Below are 20,507 nucleotides of genomic sequence, written 5' to 3'. Positions count from 1 at the left end.
ACATTCAAGTATGTCGCTCATCCAAAACAAATATAGGCACATTAATATATCTTTGTTTTTGCCAGTGAAAGTCTATGTAGCTGTGATATCTCTATACATGTGAATCTTTTAACATTGATTTACATAATGTGTAATCATTTATACTTTTAATCCCTGATAACAATTCATTTACATACAGGTCATGCATTTACTTCTACATTTTGTAATTTAACATAAAATAGGTGATGACTTAAGACAAGTAAAGGAATTGTATTCATAATGCCCAATACGACAACAGATGGATGTAAAAAAAGTCTTTTTCAATTCATTTTTCTCCAAAATTTTAAGATCTTCAACAAATCAATGCTCTCAATGATATATAAAAAAAAAAAAATCATCTAACTAGGTAATTTGTTTATCAGTATAAAAGATATATATTTTTTCAAAGACAGTTCCTTTTTCTTTTTCTTTTTTAGTAAAAAGCATAATGATATAATGCTGTGCTTCTCACAAAAATAACAATGGATCTATTGTAGCAGTTTAAGAAGAAATCATTTTTGAAAACTGCTTCAAAAAATATACCAGTACCGGTAATTTAAACTTTTTGATATAGAAAATGACAATGAATTTACAGTATACACTTTATTCTTAAAAAGATATTCTTAATCACAGTCTGTAGCTTTAAAATGGAGCAAAACAACATTTGGTCCATTAATAAAATAGTCAAGAAAACATCCAAGCATTGATTCACGATAAGAGATAATGTAACTTCAAGACAATTTACAGAAACATTGATTTGTTACACCTGAAAATGATCGACATGAACATATATGTATTTTCACTGGACAAAATGTTGACGATTACATCAATTATCCCTGCAGCAATTGTTCAATTACACTCATTTTAATCAGAGAAGTACAGGGTACATGTATCTTCTCAGACGGGATGGTTCAGTTGTTCGGCAGTAGAACTGTGACAAAATGGGAATTTTACAGAAGTGCGTCAAATCAGAAATGATTATCAATGTGGATTTATGTCTGGGGATTAAACTTATTTACAAGAATACACTCACACTCTAACCAGTTAGGTAAAATACAATCAAGCGAATACAATTCATCATCCCGACTCCATTGATGTGTGCATGTGTGTGTATGCGTGAGTGCATAATTGGAATTTTACACAAGTGTGTTAATTAGATATGATGATCCATGTCCAGGGACCGACCTTTAACTCTCATCCTGCCATAATGAATACAGCCCAGTGCCACAGGGCTAATCCCCATTGTGCCAAGCCACAACTCCCCCCTGTGCCAATTTTATTTTGAGATAATCTGATGGTGCGGTCAATAGAGCGTGCGAAGCACTCAGCACAGTACAATGAGCATGAACAATAACTGCTATTACGAATGCGAGCATGCATGCATAAAGCAGCAAAGCTGTGGCTCGCCGAGTGAATTAAGCAGCCAATCGATAGCGCACTCATGTGTACAAAGCATTATAACGGTAGCGTGCATGCAGCCTCATGGCAGGATATGAGTTAACATCACCATCTGTAAGACAGGATTCAGTCTCGACCCTGAGTGCGTCATAATCAGTTTAAAGGTGAAGAAGGAGAGTTGATAGTACTACTGGACCAATTCACATCTCCCTTCATTGACACATGTATCAAGAACCTATGTGTCAGCTGGGTTAGGGTTGGTTGAAGAGGGGAGGGGGGAGGGGTGGGGCTAAACTTCCATATTGACCGATGTCTGTGGTGTGGGGGCATGACGCACACTGTGTCTGCTGCCGGGTCGATTGCTTCCATTCTCCTGGGCGGCTACCGTCACCAGCTCTGCCTCCTCGTCAGGATTGTCTACCTGCGTCTTGGCAAAGTCAATGAACACCTGCAAAGAGAGACAGTCGCAAATTGGCAATGCATGAATTTGGGTAAATCTGGCTTAAAAAAACAGGAACTATTACATTTTCTATTAGAAAATTGTATTACCAGGTAGTATACCAAATAATTTTTCCCCCTCCATTTTGAAGCTTAAGACTTTGATTAAGGAGATTTTTTGCAGATTACAGTGTACTGTAATATACCAGTTCGTAGATACAATCTGAGCATGCGCAGATAAAGGTCACTTGAACAAAATTGTAAAACCCACTGAGACTAATACTGGATACATGCTCACGAAAGTTATGTAATAATTATTCATGCATGCACCTGTCATGAACACAGGTGGAAGTAATCTTTTCAACAGGGCAAACAAAGAATCACCTCCATGACTTTATCTGTGATTATTCCAAAAGGCACAAAATTGGATTTATCTATGTACAGGTGTCAATGGAAAAGTGATATTAGAAGGTGCATTTTTCATAACTGGTCCCAAAATTTAGGTAAATAATTTTGTTGAAAGATGGGTACTTAAGTAAACAATGTTCTGATATCAATAACTCAATTTTCATCAAAAGTGGATTTAGCTCCTTTTTGAATTAAGCTCTTCAATTACAAGAGTGGTATCCTAATTGGATAAGATCAAGTTGTGTTTAATTTCATTAATTTTTTGTTTGTTTAATGCAACTTTTAGTGCAAGAGACCCTTGGTATTGTAACTTCGCGGGTACCAAATCTTCAATTTCAAACACATAAAGACCATCTTATTAGAGTCTTATCGTTGCATCATCAAACAATCTTCAATCTCACATCTTACTGATTTGCATGTACAGAAAAAACAACTAAATTATTTATAACCCTTGTAAATTTGCTGTGTTTTTTTTGTGTGTGTTTTCATAATTCGAGAATGAAAGTTGCACTGGTTGAATTAGGACCTTTGTTTAACTTTATTTGGTCACAATCTCAAGAAACATAAAGTGTGACAAATCATTTTTTCACATACTTTAGAAATTGCAAAACTTGGTAAGGGTATGAATAATTTAGTTAACTGTGTATCTTTCTTGATCAAATATGGAAGTCTTTTGTACATTGCACCCAACATTTCAAAGAAACCTACCTGCTCTAACGTAGTCTGACTGAAGCTGTATTCCTCAATACCATAATCTTCTTTACCTGTCAACAAAATTATATAAAAGTTGAGTTATTCACTTGCATGGAAAGAAAAAGTCATGTTCATCTATTTCTCTACTTGAATTGGTCTATTTGAGGGACTGCTGTCATGGGTAGTTCTCCTGGGGGGTGTTTCACAAAGATCCTAAGTTGAACTTATCTCTAAGTTGGACTTAACAATTATGGAAAGCTGTTAGCATCTTTAAAAATATTTTGTAAAAGTTATTTTAAAAGGTGTAAAATGTTGATTCAAATCATTCATATTTTCTATTATCATGGGAGATTCATGTTCTTGATGCGGAATTTATGAAAACTCTAAATGCTTCAATTTTTGCTTTTGAATATATTTCATTATAAGGCTACACATGGCTCTCCACAACTCTTAAGTCCAACTTAGAGCTAAGTTCAACTTAATATCTTTGTGAAACACCCCCCCCCCAGGACTCAAAGACTTCATACAGCCATAAGGGAGAGGTTAGGGGAGTTCTCATATTGAGAGACCCTACGGGCAAGCTCTTGTAACTGAAAGAGACTTGGTAACATTGTTCAGATGAGAGAAATTGGTGCTAAGGTAGTGACTTCAATGCTAGATGTAGAATTAAAGATAATCTGAAAGTTTGAGTGAATGATACAAATTTATAAAACTGATCTGATCAATTTCTGAATTCTCCCAACTATATCAATACCATTTAATTACATTTGAGATAAATGTAATTCGTCACAAAGCAATGAAATGACTCTACAGTGTATATGCCATTCCAGACATTTAAGTGTTGCAATATTTTTCAAAGCCTGTTATATGTTCAATCTTCATGGAAAACAGTTGGGAAAATTCAAAAAATGGTTGGGAGAATTTACTGTTAGAAGGTGTTGCACAGTGACGCCATCAAAGAAAATCATATATATCTTTGTAGTTTGAGATTCTTTTCAGGATTTTTTGCATGTTAGAGGGTTACTACAGAAGAAGGAATATAATAAGTAACATTTTATAAAAAATTACGCTGTTTTTAATCAATCTTTCACAATGTTACCAAGTTGCTCTAAAAAATCCTTGGCATCTCACCCTGTTCTAAGAATGCAAAGACGGTGGAGAGCGTGATGCTGCTGTCTCGAGGGATCTTGTAGGTGATGCGCTCCGCGAAGCTCTCTGTGACCTCAGCCTGGGGGATCAGGGACAGGACCTGCTTGTGAAGGATGTCCATCTTCTCGTCCAGTATGTCCATGACAGCCGTAGTGGTCTGGTCGCTGGTGTAGTACTGGACACCGGGATTGAGCTTGATCTCAAGGATGTAGCCTCCACCGTACTTGTCCTTGAGATGCTGCGTGGTGCCAAGGCATCTGAAGGAGATGGATGGCAGAAAATAAGGACATTTTAGAGATAGAGAGAGAGAGAGAGAATGCTCCCCAGGGAATGGAGAAAGTGCAAATATACATGTATAGTGTGCGGGCAAGCCAGAATCCGATGACCGGGGTAATAATGTAAAGCGCTTAGAAACTAGGATATTCCTGAAGTATTAAACGCTATATAAGCAAAAATATTTATTATTATTATTATTATTATAGGAGAGAGAAGAGAGAGAGAGAGAAAGGGCGAAAAACAGTGAGTGAGAGAGAAAGAGAGAGAAAGGGCGAAAAAGAGTGAGAGAGAGAGAGAGAGATTTAAAAGAAGGCCCCAAAGCAACAAGAACTATCACTGAAATGTTTTAATGCCCTACAACACCCATTTCTTCTTCTTGTACAAACATGTTCTTCTCACTGTCCCATCAGAAACAAAACAAGGAGGATTAGGGAGTGTTCACTTTTTGCAAAGACCTTCTTCCTGCTCCGGAATCACTCATGCATGACCATCCAAGCGCCATTTTGTCTGTTTCGGGCCGTTTTTTTAGGTCTTTCTTTCATCTTAACTATCTCCACTATCACAGAGGCTACACACTTCTTACAAATTGCTCTGGATAGTCCGAGAGAAGCTCTTTTGTTTGACACGTAGTAACAATGGCGTCATTACATGCATATCGTTGTGACATGAATGCATGTCTAGTATTTAGTTTGTTCTTACTGCCCATACATGTATCTTGGTTCTTTAAGAAAATGGTTCTTAAAAGTGTAATGTGTTATGATTTAGATGTCGGGTGGGAGTGGGTTCAAGGGAATTGTCAAGCATCACCACTATGTGAACACTTGGAACGGAGGAAGTAATTCGCATGAGGCAACAGATCATTATCACCACTCTAAACTTCCAGGACCAACAGGGCCATTAGACAAAGCAAGTCACAAAAGCACATCTTTTTCATAAAGCCTATGTTTCATAATGGATCTTTAGATAATAGAAAATATGAATGATTTGAATCAACATTTTGCCTTTTAAAATAACATTTACAAAATATTTTTAAGGATGCTAACAGCTTTCCATAATTGTTAAGTTCAACTTAGAAATAAGTTTAACTTAGGATCTTTGTAAAACAGGTCCCTGGACTAACCTGAGTTGTCCCTGGATCATGATGCCCACCCTGGAGCACACAGCATCAGCCTCCTCCATAGAATGGGTCGTTAAGATGGCTCCTTTCTTCTCCAGGAAACTGGACGTGATCACATTCCTGTCGTTTCAGGGAAAAAATGGTGAAGATTTTTTTATTTCAAGAGAATCCTTTCCATGGGACATTTCTAAAATTATTTTTAACTAACCCGACATAAAAAAGAATGAGAAAGCTCACAAATTATTTTTTCACCTTTACCAGTACTCAACGTACCTTCTCTTTAACAGCATCAAAGGGATTGGGTATCTTTGCCTTAGATTCTAAACAAAATCTTGGATTTAGCTCATGCTGCTATCATAATTATAAAGCTTTAGGTCAGTCAGGAACCCAATGACTTTTACAAGCCGATCACCTGTCTGATTATCAAGATATTTATGATTGGAAATAGAAATTTCATTTTTCATTTTCCTAACGGTTTTTATAACACTACATTCTATTGGGGAAAATGAGCATGGTATAACCCGTCACTCAAAGATTTTTACTTTTTTGAAGGCAGTTCATGATTATTTTGAAGCACAATTTTTTTAGGGCTTCAACATTACACCATATCACAGACATTAATAACACGTAGGGCCATGCATCTCAGATTTGTAAAACTGGAAACATTGCCTTTAAAAGCACCACCATCATCACAACCACCATCAACACCACCACCACCACCACCACCATCATCACCACCAAAACCACCATCACCACCACCACCACATCCATCTTACCAGAGGAATCTCTTGGAGCTTGGATCCATACCAGTCGAGGGCTCGTCCAGGAGAACAATCTTAGGATTACCCAGCATGCTCAAGGCAAAGCATAGCTACAGCCAAAGAAACAATGCACATACATATAAAATTCATCATTTAAGTTCTAAAAGAAAACTGCATCTGCATTTACTCTGGTTTGACAAATAAAGCTAGCTTTTCCAAAATTACAAAAATCCTCCTTTTGATCCTTAAGAAAATCCACAAATGACCAAGTATGAAAAGGAGACTTTTCTAAACACCTAAATACGGCAAATTAACAATTATATGATCAAATTGCAATCCAATTTTTGAATAATTTAAAATAGCATATCCTACGACATTGAAAGATTTTCAATCTTAATGTCCAAGGTTCTGAACAGTTTAATGAATAGTACAATTGCAAGATTCCTTGAAGGAGAAAAAGTGATGGCTGACCTGAATACCAACTGTCTACAATTTCAAGCCAAATTAGCCCTAAATCTAACTAGAAGACTTACAAGTACATAAACCAAATTTTCGATTTGTAATATTCTTTTTAATTTTTCAGAACTTTAATCACATCGATTGTAGTGATATTTCCGCATTTTTTTTTATCTTGCTTTCTTTAAAAATCGGATAGCACTCGATTTGTATCGTGTAGCTGGCGTTAAAAAGGAAACATAACTTCTGGTAGAAGTTGCATCATTCTTGTACCTTTCTTTTAGTTCCTCCAGATAATTCCTTGGCTTTCTTATCAGCATGCTCCATTACTCCGATAGCAGACATGAAACTGAGCAACAAGAAAAAAAAGGAAATTGAATTCATCTTCACGTACAATAACACCAGCTTTAGCGGCCACCTTTATATTAAAACAGACCACCTGTCTATAAAGACCACATTTTACAATTCCCTTATAAATAGTTTCTCATTGCAACATGTACTACAGGAGCCTGCACGTTAAAACTACCAGCCTTTGCAGACCCATTTTCTTGCCTCCCTTGAGTGGTCTTTATATATGTAATAGAAATTATTATTTCTTTAGAATGCCACATATTAGAGCTTTCATCTTAGAGTATTCAACAAAGGCCAAAGAAACAAATTTTCAAAGGGGTATCAATAATTCACTTGTTAACTGTAAATAAAGGATTCACTATCTTTGTAGACTTTCAACTTACTTATTAGCGATTTGCCTCCTGTCCGTGGGATGTATACCTTTGAACCCTGCGAAACCTTCCAGATGTTCTCTCATTGTGATGTCATCCCAGAGGGGGTCTATCTGAGGGCAGTAGCCCATGGAGGCGTAGGCATCGCTCAAAGACGAAGACACGTCATAGCCTCCTACACGTACCTGTGTAAGGGAGGATAGATAGATAGATATGGTTTATTAAAAAGATCATCAAAGCCAAATGCCAAATTGCGATCCATTTCACAAAGATACAATACAATTGCAATTCAAATTCAAATAACACAAAATATAAGATTAATCAAAAATCGAACATACAGACATATCATAAAAATTTGTTTATCAAATTCTTTTTTTTGGGGGGGGGGGTGTAAAGAAAGAGAAAGGGAGAGGTGTAGGAGAGGGAGAGTTAGAGTGATAAGAAAGAGAGGGAAAGAGAATTAGAGAAAGAAAGAGAGAGAGAGAGAAGGAAGACAAAAGAGAGAGAGAGACAGAGAGAGAGAGAGGAAGTGGAAAAGAGACAGACAAAGGGGGTCCCTGTATTACAGATGAGGGGAGATGGCACGAAACATTCAGAAATGCAGAAAATCAAGATAAAAACTATAATGGCAGTCTCGTTAAAATGCATTTCAATTTTTGTTGAGCAAGTTTATCAGGATGGTGTAAGTGATTTCAGTGTACCAATCAATCTTACAAATATAATTTGTGTACAGCTAGGTATAAAATCAACCTTAAAGGGCAATCCAACCCATGTAATAAGTCCTTTGTATGAGAGCAGAAAATATGATAAACAGAATGGCGTAAGTTTGAAATAAGTCGGACCAATGGTTAAGAGAGCCATGAATGTTTGAAACATGAAATCACTACATCTATCCGAACCTCAAATTGGCAATTTGGTCGTTAGATTGTGACGTAGACACAGACAACTATCCTGTCTGTCGTGTAAAAAATTATCATTATGTTTCTCCTAAGTGCCTTCTCCCTTGGGGCACTTGTCAAAATAAATTATGGATAGCACATTGTTACGGTTTCTCTCAAGAGAAATACTTCCTGATTATTACATTTTGGGGAAGATAGAAAAATTGAAATTTTGGTAAATTTGTGCATTGGAAACAATGTGAAATTTGTCCAGCACTAGGTAACATTGACATTATCGTTTCAGCCAATTTGAAGTTCCCATGTGTATAGTGGTTAGGACTTTGCCTCTCAAAATCTCATTTTAATACATTTCTGTCAAATGGGTGGCACCAAAAGGAGTATCAAAGCAAAAACATTTTAAAAATTCAAAATAAATGACTTGGCTTGTTATCACACAGTAGTACAAAACATTCTTGCAAGGATCACCTATATTGAAATGGAATACCAGCTTCAAAGGGTGGTATTCTCGAAAGCGGACTAACTTTAGTGCATGCTTTAATCCACCGACTAAGTATGGAATGCCAAGTGTCCAGAATAATATGTTTTTGAATAATTTAATCTGTCACTAAATTAAAATAAAATGTCATAACAAAATGAATAAACAACAATATAATCAAGGGACATATCAAATTATTCAAAAATATATTCATATGGACAATTGGCATTCCATACTTAGTCTGTGGATTAAAGTTAAACCATGGACTAAAGTTAGTCTGCTTTCGAGGATACCACCCAAAGGGTTTGAATTTCTCAGCATGAGCCCAGATTTACCTGTCCGTTAGTGGCCTCTGTATCAGCTGTAACCACGTTCATGGTGGTGGTCTTGCCTGCGCCGTTGGGTCCCAGGAGACCAAAGACCTCACCCGTCTGTACCGTCAGAGACAGGTTACGCACAGCCACCTTGGTCGTTGCCTTGCTGTCGCCTCTCTTCACAAACTCTTTCCGTAGCTCGGAGATGGCAACGGCAGAGGACTGTTAAATAATTAAATAATTACACATTTGTTTAATCCATTTTAGGCTTTAGTGCGTTTGTACAATCATCTTAAATACAATTTAAATAGAAAAACTTTGGTGTCTCCATTTAGAAAGAATTTTTAATTTTCTTTTGATCCTGAATAGTAAGAAAAATTACACATGATACATGAGCAGAGAGAGCAAACAAAAATCACAGAAAATGTTGAGTCCATTAATTTTGTAATGTAGTATATCGTGCATTTATGAATAAGAACGATTTTGTTGTACGACTTTGCAATTTTGAGTTACGCAGAGTTTCCTGTACTTGGCTTTGAACCTAGGACCTCAAGCTGTGAGACCACACTGCTCTACCACTGTTCTCCTACTCTTACCTGGTCCGACTCATACATCTCTTCCACTTTCATCCTCTCCTCCTTGACATCGCTATCCTCGTCTGGGATGTCGTCGTCATTTCTGGTTGTCACACCAATCTTCTTTGCCACACTGCAGAGAGGACAGTTAGATAAAATAATGGAAAATTACATTTTCCATAAGATCATCTTTTTTTCTTCATTCATTCATTTTATTTCCAATTCTCGTAAAAAATACATTCAACAATACATCATACATATAAGAAAATATATAAAACAGTACAAAGAATATGAAGGAGCCAGCAGAGGTTATTGGCCTTTCAAAGGCTGGGCTCCAATGGCCGCAGATAATTATACAAACTAAAGAGAAAAGAAAGAATGGGTAGTACATAAACAAGTGTGTACAGGCTAATTAAACAAAAATAATGGCAATACTACAGGTAAATGTACTGTCAAAACTGTCTCTTGAGGCCACCAAAGGGAAACAGAGAAGTGGCCCCTGTATGCAGATGGCCTTTCCAGACAGGTTCTACAACACACGATTCCTTCTCAAGGGAGACAAGATTCATGGCCACTATAGACAGATGCCCTTAATAGATAGATAGTCACAAAGACAAAACAATAAAACCATATGGATGGCATGCTCCTTTAATGATGGTCAAATCTGCATTTTTATCTTTTTCACAGTCTCTACAGTAAAACCAAATGTTAATTGAAAATGAATCTGGTCTCCCTTGAGAAGCCTAACATTCAGAACATGTATGGACTATACTCCCTGATTTGAATTTTGATTTTTAAAAAGCACTTACAGACAAGGACAGGTGTCCTTCACTCTGCCACCGGCTTTCACAACCTCGCAGAATCTCAGGAAAAAGATGAGCATGAACATGTCAAACACCAACTGAGGAAAGAAAAGATTCATAACACAACTTTAATGAAGACTGTTTGAATTAGTTTTTGTTTATAATCATGTAACTTAATTTCCACTAAGGGAATATAATCAAATATCTTGATGAATGTGCATGTATCTTTGGACAAATCACTTTGCTTTATCAAAAATGTAGCTATTTGTTGACTTCTAGATGGAAATGTGTGTTGAAGAACCTGTCTATAAAGGCAACCTGTCCACAGAGGCCACTTTTAGTGTTTCCATTAAGTGGCTTTTATGGACAGGTTTGAATGTATTTGTATTTAGTATAGCTTAATATATTGTACATCTTGATGTCAAAATCACATTGTTACTTCAATAGAGTGTCAAAACTTTTGCTTGCTCCTTAGAAAGTGAAGTCCTTCCCCTTTCCCCACCCAACCAATATGGCTATGGGATCAATCACAACTCAACACAACTAACAAAAAAATAAGTGATCATAACTTTGCAATTAACTGAAAGACAGTATTCAATATACATGCACCTGTATAAATAATAATATTCTGGGTTTATATCGTGCCTGATGCATTGACGATGTCTCTAAGCATTTAACAGATATATTATTACCCCGGTCATCGGTTCCAGGCTTTCCCTGCATAGTGCATGCACATTCTCCACTCCCTGGGGAGCATTTAAGCCAGGTGTCATTAAAACATGTATGTCTAATTTCATGTGAGAAGGACTTGTGATTGAAAACAAAATTGAAATGAGCGTATCTTACTATGAGCATTGTGGGCCAGATGTACGCCTCGGGAGCAAAGTAATCCGCAAAGGTGACACTATCCGCCATTCCCCTTATGGAGGCAAGCTGGTAGACCTGTATGGAAACACAATGAGAGACAAAGTAATCATCAACAGGGGAGTGTTTCACAAAGCCTTTTTTCAATGACAAATGACAAAAATCAGTGACAAATCTACTGATAACCAATCAGAAGCAAGGATTTCAGTAGCTTATAACAACTGTCATTTATTGTCACTGATGACAAGTTCTGTGAAACAGGCCCTGGTATTTGGTTATGGATATTATTGGAAGTGTTATGGTTTATGTGATTGGAAACCAGGAAAATGACTGTCAAGGATTCAAGACGATGAATGTGATGAGAAAATAAACAAAATGGTAAATTTTGTCTGGAAAGTACGGAGAAAACCATAGTTTTGCAATTTAATGAAGGGCACACATATATTTAACTTTCATGTATTATCAGAGGGAACTATTTGGAGTTCCAAGATGAGTGCACATGCATGGGCATATAAAAACCTATCTCTCTCTCTCTCAATACGTTAGGGTGAGGCTGAATCGAACAGGGCCCTCTATATACCTTGTCGATGAAGTAGAGAGATCCAAAGATAGCGTAGCCTGGCCAGATCACACACATGACCAGGTGAAAGCTGGCAGCGGCAGCCGTTGAGACGTACAGGTCAATGAACATCGTGGGTAGAAAGAGGAACAATGGTATCTGCAAAATTAGAAGAAAAGAAAAAGAAAAAATGTTTTTCTTCAATAAAAGAACAAGTAAGTACATGAATACCCAAACGTTGTGTTTTGGGACAGGTTGTGTATCTGCCTATCTGGACAGTTGATTTAAAACAGTAACTTGAAGAAGTTTACATGCAATATTTCATATATCTTTTAAGACTTCTGTTAGACAATATTATAAAGGATGAATATCTCTAATGGTCAGTGCTATATGATGCATACATTTTGTTAATTCCAGAGGCAAGCGTCTGGACACACAAGCTCCTGTCATACTTTGCAGGGTTTTAGATTGATAGATAGAAAGATAGATACACACAGAATTACAGAGGTTCCAATTTTTTTTCTCAGTACACAATAAATCTAGAAAACTCCCCAAATACAACACAAGAGGGAGCAACAATCATTGGGCAATAAACATGTATGGGCTAGGTAAAACTCATACCTTCCTCTATGGTTATTACAATTATTAACTGTTACATGAAAGAACATATGTACAAACATGTCTGTCATCTTTACTTTTAAAACAACATTGTTACTATTATTTGTGACAACTTCACATGCACAAATTGGCGCCTTCAACTGCACCTCGCAGTAAAATAAAGGTCCTTTCCCGCGTGGGTTTCTGAACACGGACCTGGCTTACTGCCTACGGAGTCAGCAACAACAACAACAACAAACAAACAAAATTCTAAATTTAAAAAATAAAAAAAATTCCGGCCCCCGAAATTGGGGTGAGTCTTATACACAGGTGCATCTTAAAACGGAGATATACGGTAGTCGAACACTATACTCACCTCAACAAAGATAACAAAGGCATACGACTGAACCGTCTCAAACTTATCAAATATGAAGCTGATGCAGTAGGTGTGGACGATGGCGTTGGGCACCCACAAGATGACCGTCACGAGGAGACAGAACGCGGCGCCCCCCGTCGTCAGAGAGGGCACCTGCATGGCGAAAATGATGATGAGACCGATGATGATGACCAGGAGCATCTGAGCGACGTCGATGACGAAGACGGAGCCCCAGTAGGAGAGGGTGTCGATACCAGAGATGCGGAGCTGAGCTTTGACTTTCGTCTAGAAGAAGTTACAGGAGGAAGAGAAACACACATGCGCATTGTGTAAAGACCTGTGCATACAAGAGGCAGTGGATGGTCCTAAAAACCAGCTGGGTCTAAAGACTGATCAAGTCAATGACATGTTATATCTTAATCTATTAAGGCTGTTTTGTAAAGCTCAACTTAGACTTAGCTCAAACCTAGAATCAGGGTTAACCTTAGAGTACCAGAGTACAAGTTGAGGAGTCAAACTAACCCATAACAGTGTCGTGTTGTCTTTTCTTGATGTTTTTACACCAGCTACCTTATGAACTCCAATGCTATGGACTATACCAATATATGAGCAAAAAGAACAAAGTCACAGATAAATACAAGTACATTTCTAGTGCAGCCCATTAAATATGTTTATCAATAAGAAAAATTCATTGTAAATGCTTGTTGGAAGGATAAAGCCTCTAATAAAGATACAAGGATATATTAAGAGTAAAAGATAAGAATAACTGATGCCAATTTGAGTAGGCAAAGCCCATTCATTTAGATCTGAGAAACTTTTTAATAAATCTTTTCCTGATGAGATGAGATGTCATAGAGGTGAAAGAGGAGTAACCAAAAACAAGAGAGGATGCGAAATGATGAGGTACAAAAGGATGTTTAAGTGACAGGTATAAGGGAGAAGATTAGAGAGATTGGACTAAGATGGTATGGACATGTGAAGAGGAGAGATGAAAATGAACTGATTAGATGGGCAGCAGAAAGAAAGGAAGGCAAAAAAAGGAAGGCCCAGGAAAAGGTGGATAGATTGTATTAAGGAAACCAGTAGAGAAATTGATTTGGAACTAAAGAGCAGTCATAAGGTGACCCGACCCCCCATGGGGGGACCCACAGGATGATGATGGTGATGGTGGTGGTGGTGGTGATGATGATGATATTTTGATGATGATTTTGATGATGGTGATGATGATGATGATGGTGGTGATGATAATGATGGTGATGATAATGATGGTGATGATGATGAGGATGATGATGAGGATGATGACGATGGTGATGATGATGATGATGAGGATGATGATGATGATGATGATGATGATGATGATGATGATGATGATGATGATGATGATGAATTCTTTACCTCTCTTTCCTTGACCCTGTCAATGGGGAATCCCATGAGACTCCAGGCGGCTCCTAAGCCAAAGATGTAGACGAAGAGGATGCCGCTGGTGAAGGTGTACTCCGGTGTGCCGGCCGGCTTGGGGAAGGGATGGCTGGCGGCTGTGATGACCGATGCGTTGCCATAGAGATTGAGAAGGGCACTGGACATGATGCTGAGCACCACAGGGAGCGAGTGCAGGGCTGTGTCATTGTAGTACGCAGTGAACTGGCTTGCGGAGCCCTGAAGTTGTTAGGAGAGAAAGATGATCTGTTACAGTGACATTGTTACGGTGACATTGCTCCAGCGACATATACCCTAGGATGTGTTTTCTCCAAGAAATAGGTAAATGACAAGGGTCAAGGTTGGCTTTTAACTTACATGTTGTATGTTTAGTGTTAGGGTAATCAGTAACATAAATGTATCGTATTTGATCTAGAGCTGAAGTTCGGTTTTCCATTTGTATAAAAAACTGACCGAAATTGTTGCCAGAGCATATAGTATACAAATAATACACAGCAGTGAGGGCATTAGTAAGAATTACACACAGGGTACCTTTGGAACAGTCTAACACGCCCAAGTCGATGGCCGAGGGTGTTTGGACTGTTTTTGAAGGTACAGAGTGTGGGTAATTTTACTAATGCCCGAACAAAATGATGTGTATTATTTGTTTTGTAAGATTATGTTTTATTTGTTTTATAAAATGATGTTATAAAATGATGTTTGACCGGTCATAAGCATTTGATAATGACTGGTCATTAATCAAAATTACGTGTTAGGCAAAATAAATGCCTGGTCATGTGTACGCTCTCAACCAATCATTTGATTAGGATCTACGTCATCATCTTATAATAATATATAATTTGGTGTAGAGTTGGGAAATTGAGTTTATCCATTAGTATTAGAAACTGATTGCATAGAAATTAAAATGGTTACAAGATTAATAGCTTTATTTGTTAGCACATATAAAATACAACGATCTTTGAATCTAATGTAATTTCAAACGATTCTTGAATTACTCACGGTCGTTCCAAGATCCATGACATCGAAGGCACCATTGTGGGGTCGATAGTCATAGAGGGCGTTTAAGTCGGCAGTAGCATTTGATTCAATGTTCAGATTGTCAAACTCTGCCACTAGGTCAGCTATATTTTGACCTGCAAAAAATGATATATTGATATTAATCGGTCTGTACAACACATGTAATGAGGTGGTTTTTCTTCTCCCGTATGCTGATAAAGCCATTAAACTACCAATTTTATCACAGACAGTCCACCGACGTCCAAAAGATATTTCTTCACCTTTTTTTTTACAAATTATTAAATGGTTTAATATGAAAGTTGTAAAAGAACTATTACAAAATCATGTAAGAAGTGAAATGAACATGTTTAATCAGATGGATGCACAGCTATTGCGTTGGAATTATTCCTGTGATCATTATATCAATATTGTTGTGTTCATCCTCGGAATCCAGCTACGAATGTATCACTGTACTTATTGTTATCGTTATCATTGTAGTAATTTGGAAGATACTGAAAGAATTGCCCTCAAATTAATTTCTGTTATTTATTAATGTTTTCTGGATATATAAACATGTAATAATTCATGTATAGTTGTTGATATATTTATTTACTGCCCAAAACGCACCAAAAATGCAACTTAACAATATTGGTAGTGAAAGCAGCAGTAATTGTCAACAAAAATGGTGAGTCCGGTCTTTATGGTTACTCTGAAGGTCATGTTGATTTCATTTCTTGTTTATTTTGTCTAAAATTTCCTGTAAAAAGTATAATGATTATGTACATCTATTTCTTCTGTATTGTTGTTTATACAGGCCCCCAAGTATAACAGTATTTCAAGTAATGATGGGGCTACCCCGTTGAAATAATACTAAATAAATATATATTTGTTTGCCAACATTGCAAACATTGCAAACCTACCATTTGGCAGTGAATTATGGTAGAGCAGATCGGTTGACTTTTCATCCATACTTGCCCCTGGAGCCGAGAAATACATGGATGGGGTGAAGACGAGGGGGGCAGGGGCGTCGCTCGGTCCATCTCCACCGAAGGTGATGACGAGTGACAAGACACCACCCACAATCATCAGTATTATGGGTAGGATCAGTCGACAGACGTATGTCTGTGGGGGAGATACAGGAGACAGAGTGTGGTCATGGACTATTTTCAGTACAGGTTATTTTTTTGAATTTTTTTTTTTATTATTCATTTAATTAACATACTCTACCATACATGAAAGTCAATAAATTCAAATACAAAGATAACTATAGTAATAATAATAATGATAAAAAACAGGCATTTATATAGCACCACCTATCTAGAAATTCTATTCCTAGGCGCACTATTACTATTATTACCCCGGCTTTAGCCTAGCTGCCATTACAGCGTTCTAGCATTTCAAGGAATTAATACCTGCCAGGTACCGATTTACCTCACCTGGGTCAAGTGTGGCAAATGAAGATTAATGCCTTGCCAAAAGACAGTAGTGCCATGTCGGGGATGGAACCACAACCTTTGAATTTCGAGTCAAGTGCTTAAACCACTCAACTACTACACTTTACTTTACTTTATTCTAACTGGGTTTTTAAGGAGCAGAGGATACGTCTGTGAGAGGAACAGGGGGCAGGGTATGGTCATAGATACAAGAAATACTTCAGTACAGGGGAGTGTTTCACAAAGATTAAGATCGACTTAAAGTTGGACTTAACTATGGCAGGTCATTCATGCCACTGTTTGCTCTCACCATTAGGATCTTTAGATCATACTTTTTCCTTAAATAATGAATTATCAAAAAATGTAAATTCTGTACATTTGTGTGATCACCCTTGGGAGACCAATGGCAGTAAATGGTGAGAGCAAACAGCCTGCCATATTTAAGTCCAACTTTAATAAAGTCCATCTTATTCTGTGTAAAACACCCTCCTGGTTATTCATTTGAAAACTTGGCTTATTCAGGTAATAACACATTTCACCTTGCACGGAAGTCAATAAATGTAAAGGACAGGCGTGACTTACTGCGGGGTTCCTGGCAGCGCGGACTGCCTCGATGCGGATCAGACTCTTGAGCTGTTCGTTGTGTTGCACCATGATGGGTTGAGTAGCCATGATGGTGGAGTCTAGAGGGGACTGCTCCATGTTGACCGTTACAGAGGCACCGGCTCCAGATCCAGAGTCTTCCATGGTCATGCCAGATACTGCACTTGGTGGGACTGCACAACACAAAGAACAATTATAGAAATGTAATGACCATTAATCTACATTTGCCACTCTCTACCCAATTGCTACATGGGTACCTGGTAGGATGCGAAAGCCAATGTGGTATGCTTAGCAATTTGAGCCTAGTAGCTCTTGTTGGAATGCTCCCCAGGGAGTGGAGAAAGTGCATACATTGTGTGCGGGCAAGCCAGAATCTGACGTACATGTTTAACAAATCTGCCAAGGTAACTAGCGTTCAAGCATATAATGGCAAAAAATACAGCAAAATGCATGAAATACTCAGGTTGTAATGACAACGATTTGTTTATAAACCTTTATTTATAAATCTGCAAAAAATACAGCATAAGCATGAAATATCATTTTTCAGCATTTTTTTTAAGCACAATGTTGACAAATAACGATTCTTAGCAGAAGCCATGCATACAGCAATGTTAGAGCAAGGATGACCAAAAGTTTTGTAATTCTTTGGTTTAGTTTAGTACCAATCAAGTAAATAATCACTCCATTCTTCTGAATTATACATTTAAAAAAAATAGAACAAATAAATAGTGTGCTAATATTGTAGGCAGGATCTGGCGAAAAGCAAATAAGTTAATAAGAAAAGGGAGTATGAGTGGATAATAACAACAAATATTTTGAGGATTTTTTACCATCGGGGGTTGGTCCAGGGCCAGAGGTTCCGTTAGATGGTGTTGATAGATTGATTTGGGTGGCTTCGATAGCTTATGAGAGATGAAATGAGAATTTGCAGCGTTAGAAACAAAAAGGTTGCTGGTTGCAATTTAAAAAATAATAATTTGAATGGAAGAAAATAAAATTCACAGTTTAAACTATGAAATCCTTCTGCAGACATGATAAACAAGACCATAAAGCAAACATTTTAGTTATCATGCTGCTTTCATACTTTTGAAAATAAGACGAGTTATACATGAATAAACATGCCATCAAAAGCTCCAAACTGCTTTATTCTCCTTCTCCTCTCTCTTTCTCTCTTTGTCTCTCTCTTTGTCTCTCTCTCTCTCTCTCTCTCTCTCTCTCTCGCTTGCTCTCTCTCTCTCTCCCGTTATTTATCTTCTAGACAAAACATCACATGCAGTGTCATATTGGCAAAATATGAAGAAAACAAAAAATCAAAAAAGCACATCAATGAAATAAAAGTAAATTAAACAAAAATAGGCAATAGCACACATGGTAAATACAAAACTAAAAAACAACAAACATTGAACCATGATGAAAAAGTAACAGTAGTTGTTTTCATCAAACGAAACTGATCTAAAATTTATCATTACAATCATTAGAGTTGTTTTCAATATTTCTATCACTATAAGGACATCCCACTACACACTGAGTGATTTCAAGTTGGGTGTTAGTGTTAGTGTTTAGAGCAGTCAAGAGCTCTTAAATAGAGCTAACAATTTGCTGATGAAATTAAGAGCCCAATACCGATATAAATATTGACAGCTTAACACCACCGTAAACACCACGTAAAAGCCACACAGACTTAACACCAGCTGATTTCCATTTCGATGTATAGGGCTGGTGTTAGTGTTTACTAAACACTACAACCAGCCCTAAAGACCCAACTGGAAATTACTCAGTGCCTTACTGCCTTCTAACCTAGCTCCTTTGAGAGACAGTTGCAAATAAAAGGTCACCGACATTACATTCAAACATATGTTAACTTCAACATACATGTTTCAATGGGATATCAACAAACCGTGTACCTTGCAACATGCACAACATTAGATATACAGCAGTATATTTGCTCCCCTGGAGACAAAATTATTGTGTCATTAACATGATCAAGATGTTAGTGCTGTTTTTGTACTTCTACAACTGGAAGGGGACTATTAAGATAATATAGGTATAATAATTAATTTGTTAAAATAATATAATAATAATAATAATAATAACAATAATAATCGAAATAATAAAAATAACAACAGTGATATCAACAAAAATAATAATAATAAATTCATAATAAAATTAATCATGGTATTGACAATAATACTCTTATCACTCTCCATATGAAATTGGTCATTTTTCAAACTTGTGAAAATGGTGTTGAAATGTGCACAAATCCAATGAGCTAAATGTAAAACACTCAGAACAAAAACACAGTGGGAAAGGTTAATCAACATTGTGCGGTGCGTTTAAATCATAATTTACCAATTTGGTTTTTCTTTGTTTTCGAGGTATGTTCAAAAACTGCACATGAGAACAAAAAATGGCCAAAGTCACAAACGACTTTCATCATAGAGGAAGAACAATTTTAAGACTATTTTACTTGGTAATTAATCATAAGAATGTGGATTGTATTTGTTTCACAGGCCAAATAAAAGAAACATGCTTTCAAAATAATCTTGGACAGATATTTCATCAAGAAACAAAAACAAACAAATGTATGCTTTTAACCATGCAAAAAAATATGAATTGTCGCACACATGGGGATTGCTTTAGACAGGCAAAAATTACATCCAAATTTGACAATCTTGCAGACTGTAACATGCACTGAGAAGAACAAACTTGATATATGCACATGCAGAGGGACTGGGATACAAACTAAAAACTTTTTGAGAGTCTAGATACTATAATCAAACAAAACACCATCATGTCGAGAGTAATTAATGCCTATTAAGAAATTGAATAAAACCCCCGAAAAGATTTTACAGTGTACCAATCAACTTAAAGTAATCTGTATAAACTAGATTATATAAAATAAACCATTAACATTTAGCTTTCAATAGGTTTAGCTACACTATAATGTGAATAAAATAAAGGAAAGCATAAATAGCTAGGCTCCTGTTCTATGCAAGTGTGTACACATGTGTCAACTAGTCTACCCAACAAGTCATTTTTAATTTCTTGTGAGAGTGAACCCAAACAGCAGTATCTCTATGTAGAAGTAATAATTTAAAGCTCACATTTTCAAATTAAAGTATAGTGACATGTTTTTGGTG

General features: G+C 36.9%; 1 protein-coding gene across 4 annotated transcripts in view; it reads right to left on the bottom strand.

Moving 5' to 3' along the window:
- Window positions 1-701: 701 nt before the first annotated feature.
- The window catches only part of LOC594802 (ATP-binding cassette sub-family A member 5), a 43,033-nt gene continuing 23,227 nt past the window's right edge, over window positions 702-20,507 (bottom strand). For 2 of the 4 annotated variants that reach the window (XM_030998861.1, XM_030998868.1), the window contains 18 exons: window positions 18,198-18,269; window positions 17,347-17,540; window positions 16,252-16,453; window positions 15,335-15,468; window positions 14,294-14,554; window positions 12,899-13,183; window positions 11,947-12,084; window positions 11,349-11,444; window positions 10,509-10,600; window positions 9,721-9,832; window positions 9,146-9,346; window positions 7,449-7,621; window positions 6,988-7,063; window positions 6,274-6,368; window positions 5,501-5,617; window positions 4,087-4,361; window positions 2,971-3,026; window positions 702-1,864 (listed from right to left, as the gene is read on the bottom strand). In XM_030998861.1, the coding sequence (XP_030854721.1) occupies window positions 1,706-1,864; window positions 2,971-3,026; window positions 4,087-4,361; window positions 5,501-5,617; window positions 6,274-6,368; window positions 6,988-7,063; window positions 7,449-7,621; window positions 9,146-9,346; window positions 9,721-9,832; window positions 10,509-10,600; window positions 11,349-11,444; window positions 11,947-12,084; window positions 12,899-13,183; window positions 14,294-14,554; window positions 15,335-15,468; window positions 16,252-16,453; window positions 17,347-17,540; window positions 18,198-18,269 (2,738 nt within the window). In that variant the 3' untranslated portion in view covers window positions 702-1,705. Of the gene's footprint in view, window positions 1,865-2,970; window positions 3,027-4,086; window positions 4,362-5,500; window positions 5,618-6,273; window positions 6,369-6,987; window positions 7,064-7,448; window positions 7,622-9,145; window positions 9,347-9,720; window positions 9,833-10,508; window positions 10,601-11,348; window positions 11,445-11,946; window positions 12,085-12,898; window positions 13,184-14,293; window positions 14,555-15,334; window positions 15,469-16,251; window positions 16,454-17,346; window positions 17,541-18,197; window positions 18,270-19,716; window positions 19,756-20,507 lie in introns of all 4 variants that reach the window. The other 2 variants (XM_030998856.1, XM_030998871.1) reach the window with 2 other exon arrangements.

Source organism: Strongylocentrotus purpuratus, unplaced genomic scaffold (genome assembly GCF_000002235.5).
Source record: "Strongylocentrotus purpuratus isolate Spur 01 unplaced genomic scaffold, Spur_5.0 spur5_contig_861, whole genome shotgun sequence".
Classification (NCBI taxonomy): Eukaryota; Metazoa; Echinodermata; class Echinoidea; order Camarodonta; family Strongylocentrotidae; genus Strongylocentrotus; species Strongylocentrotus purpuratus.
Note: the sequence above shows the minus strand (reverse complement) of the source record. Positions and strands in the feature narration are given on the sequence as shown.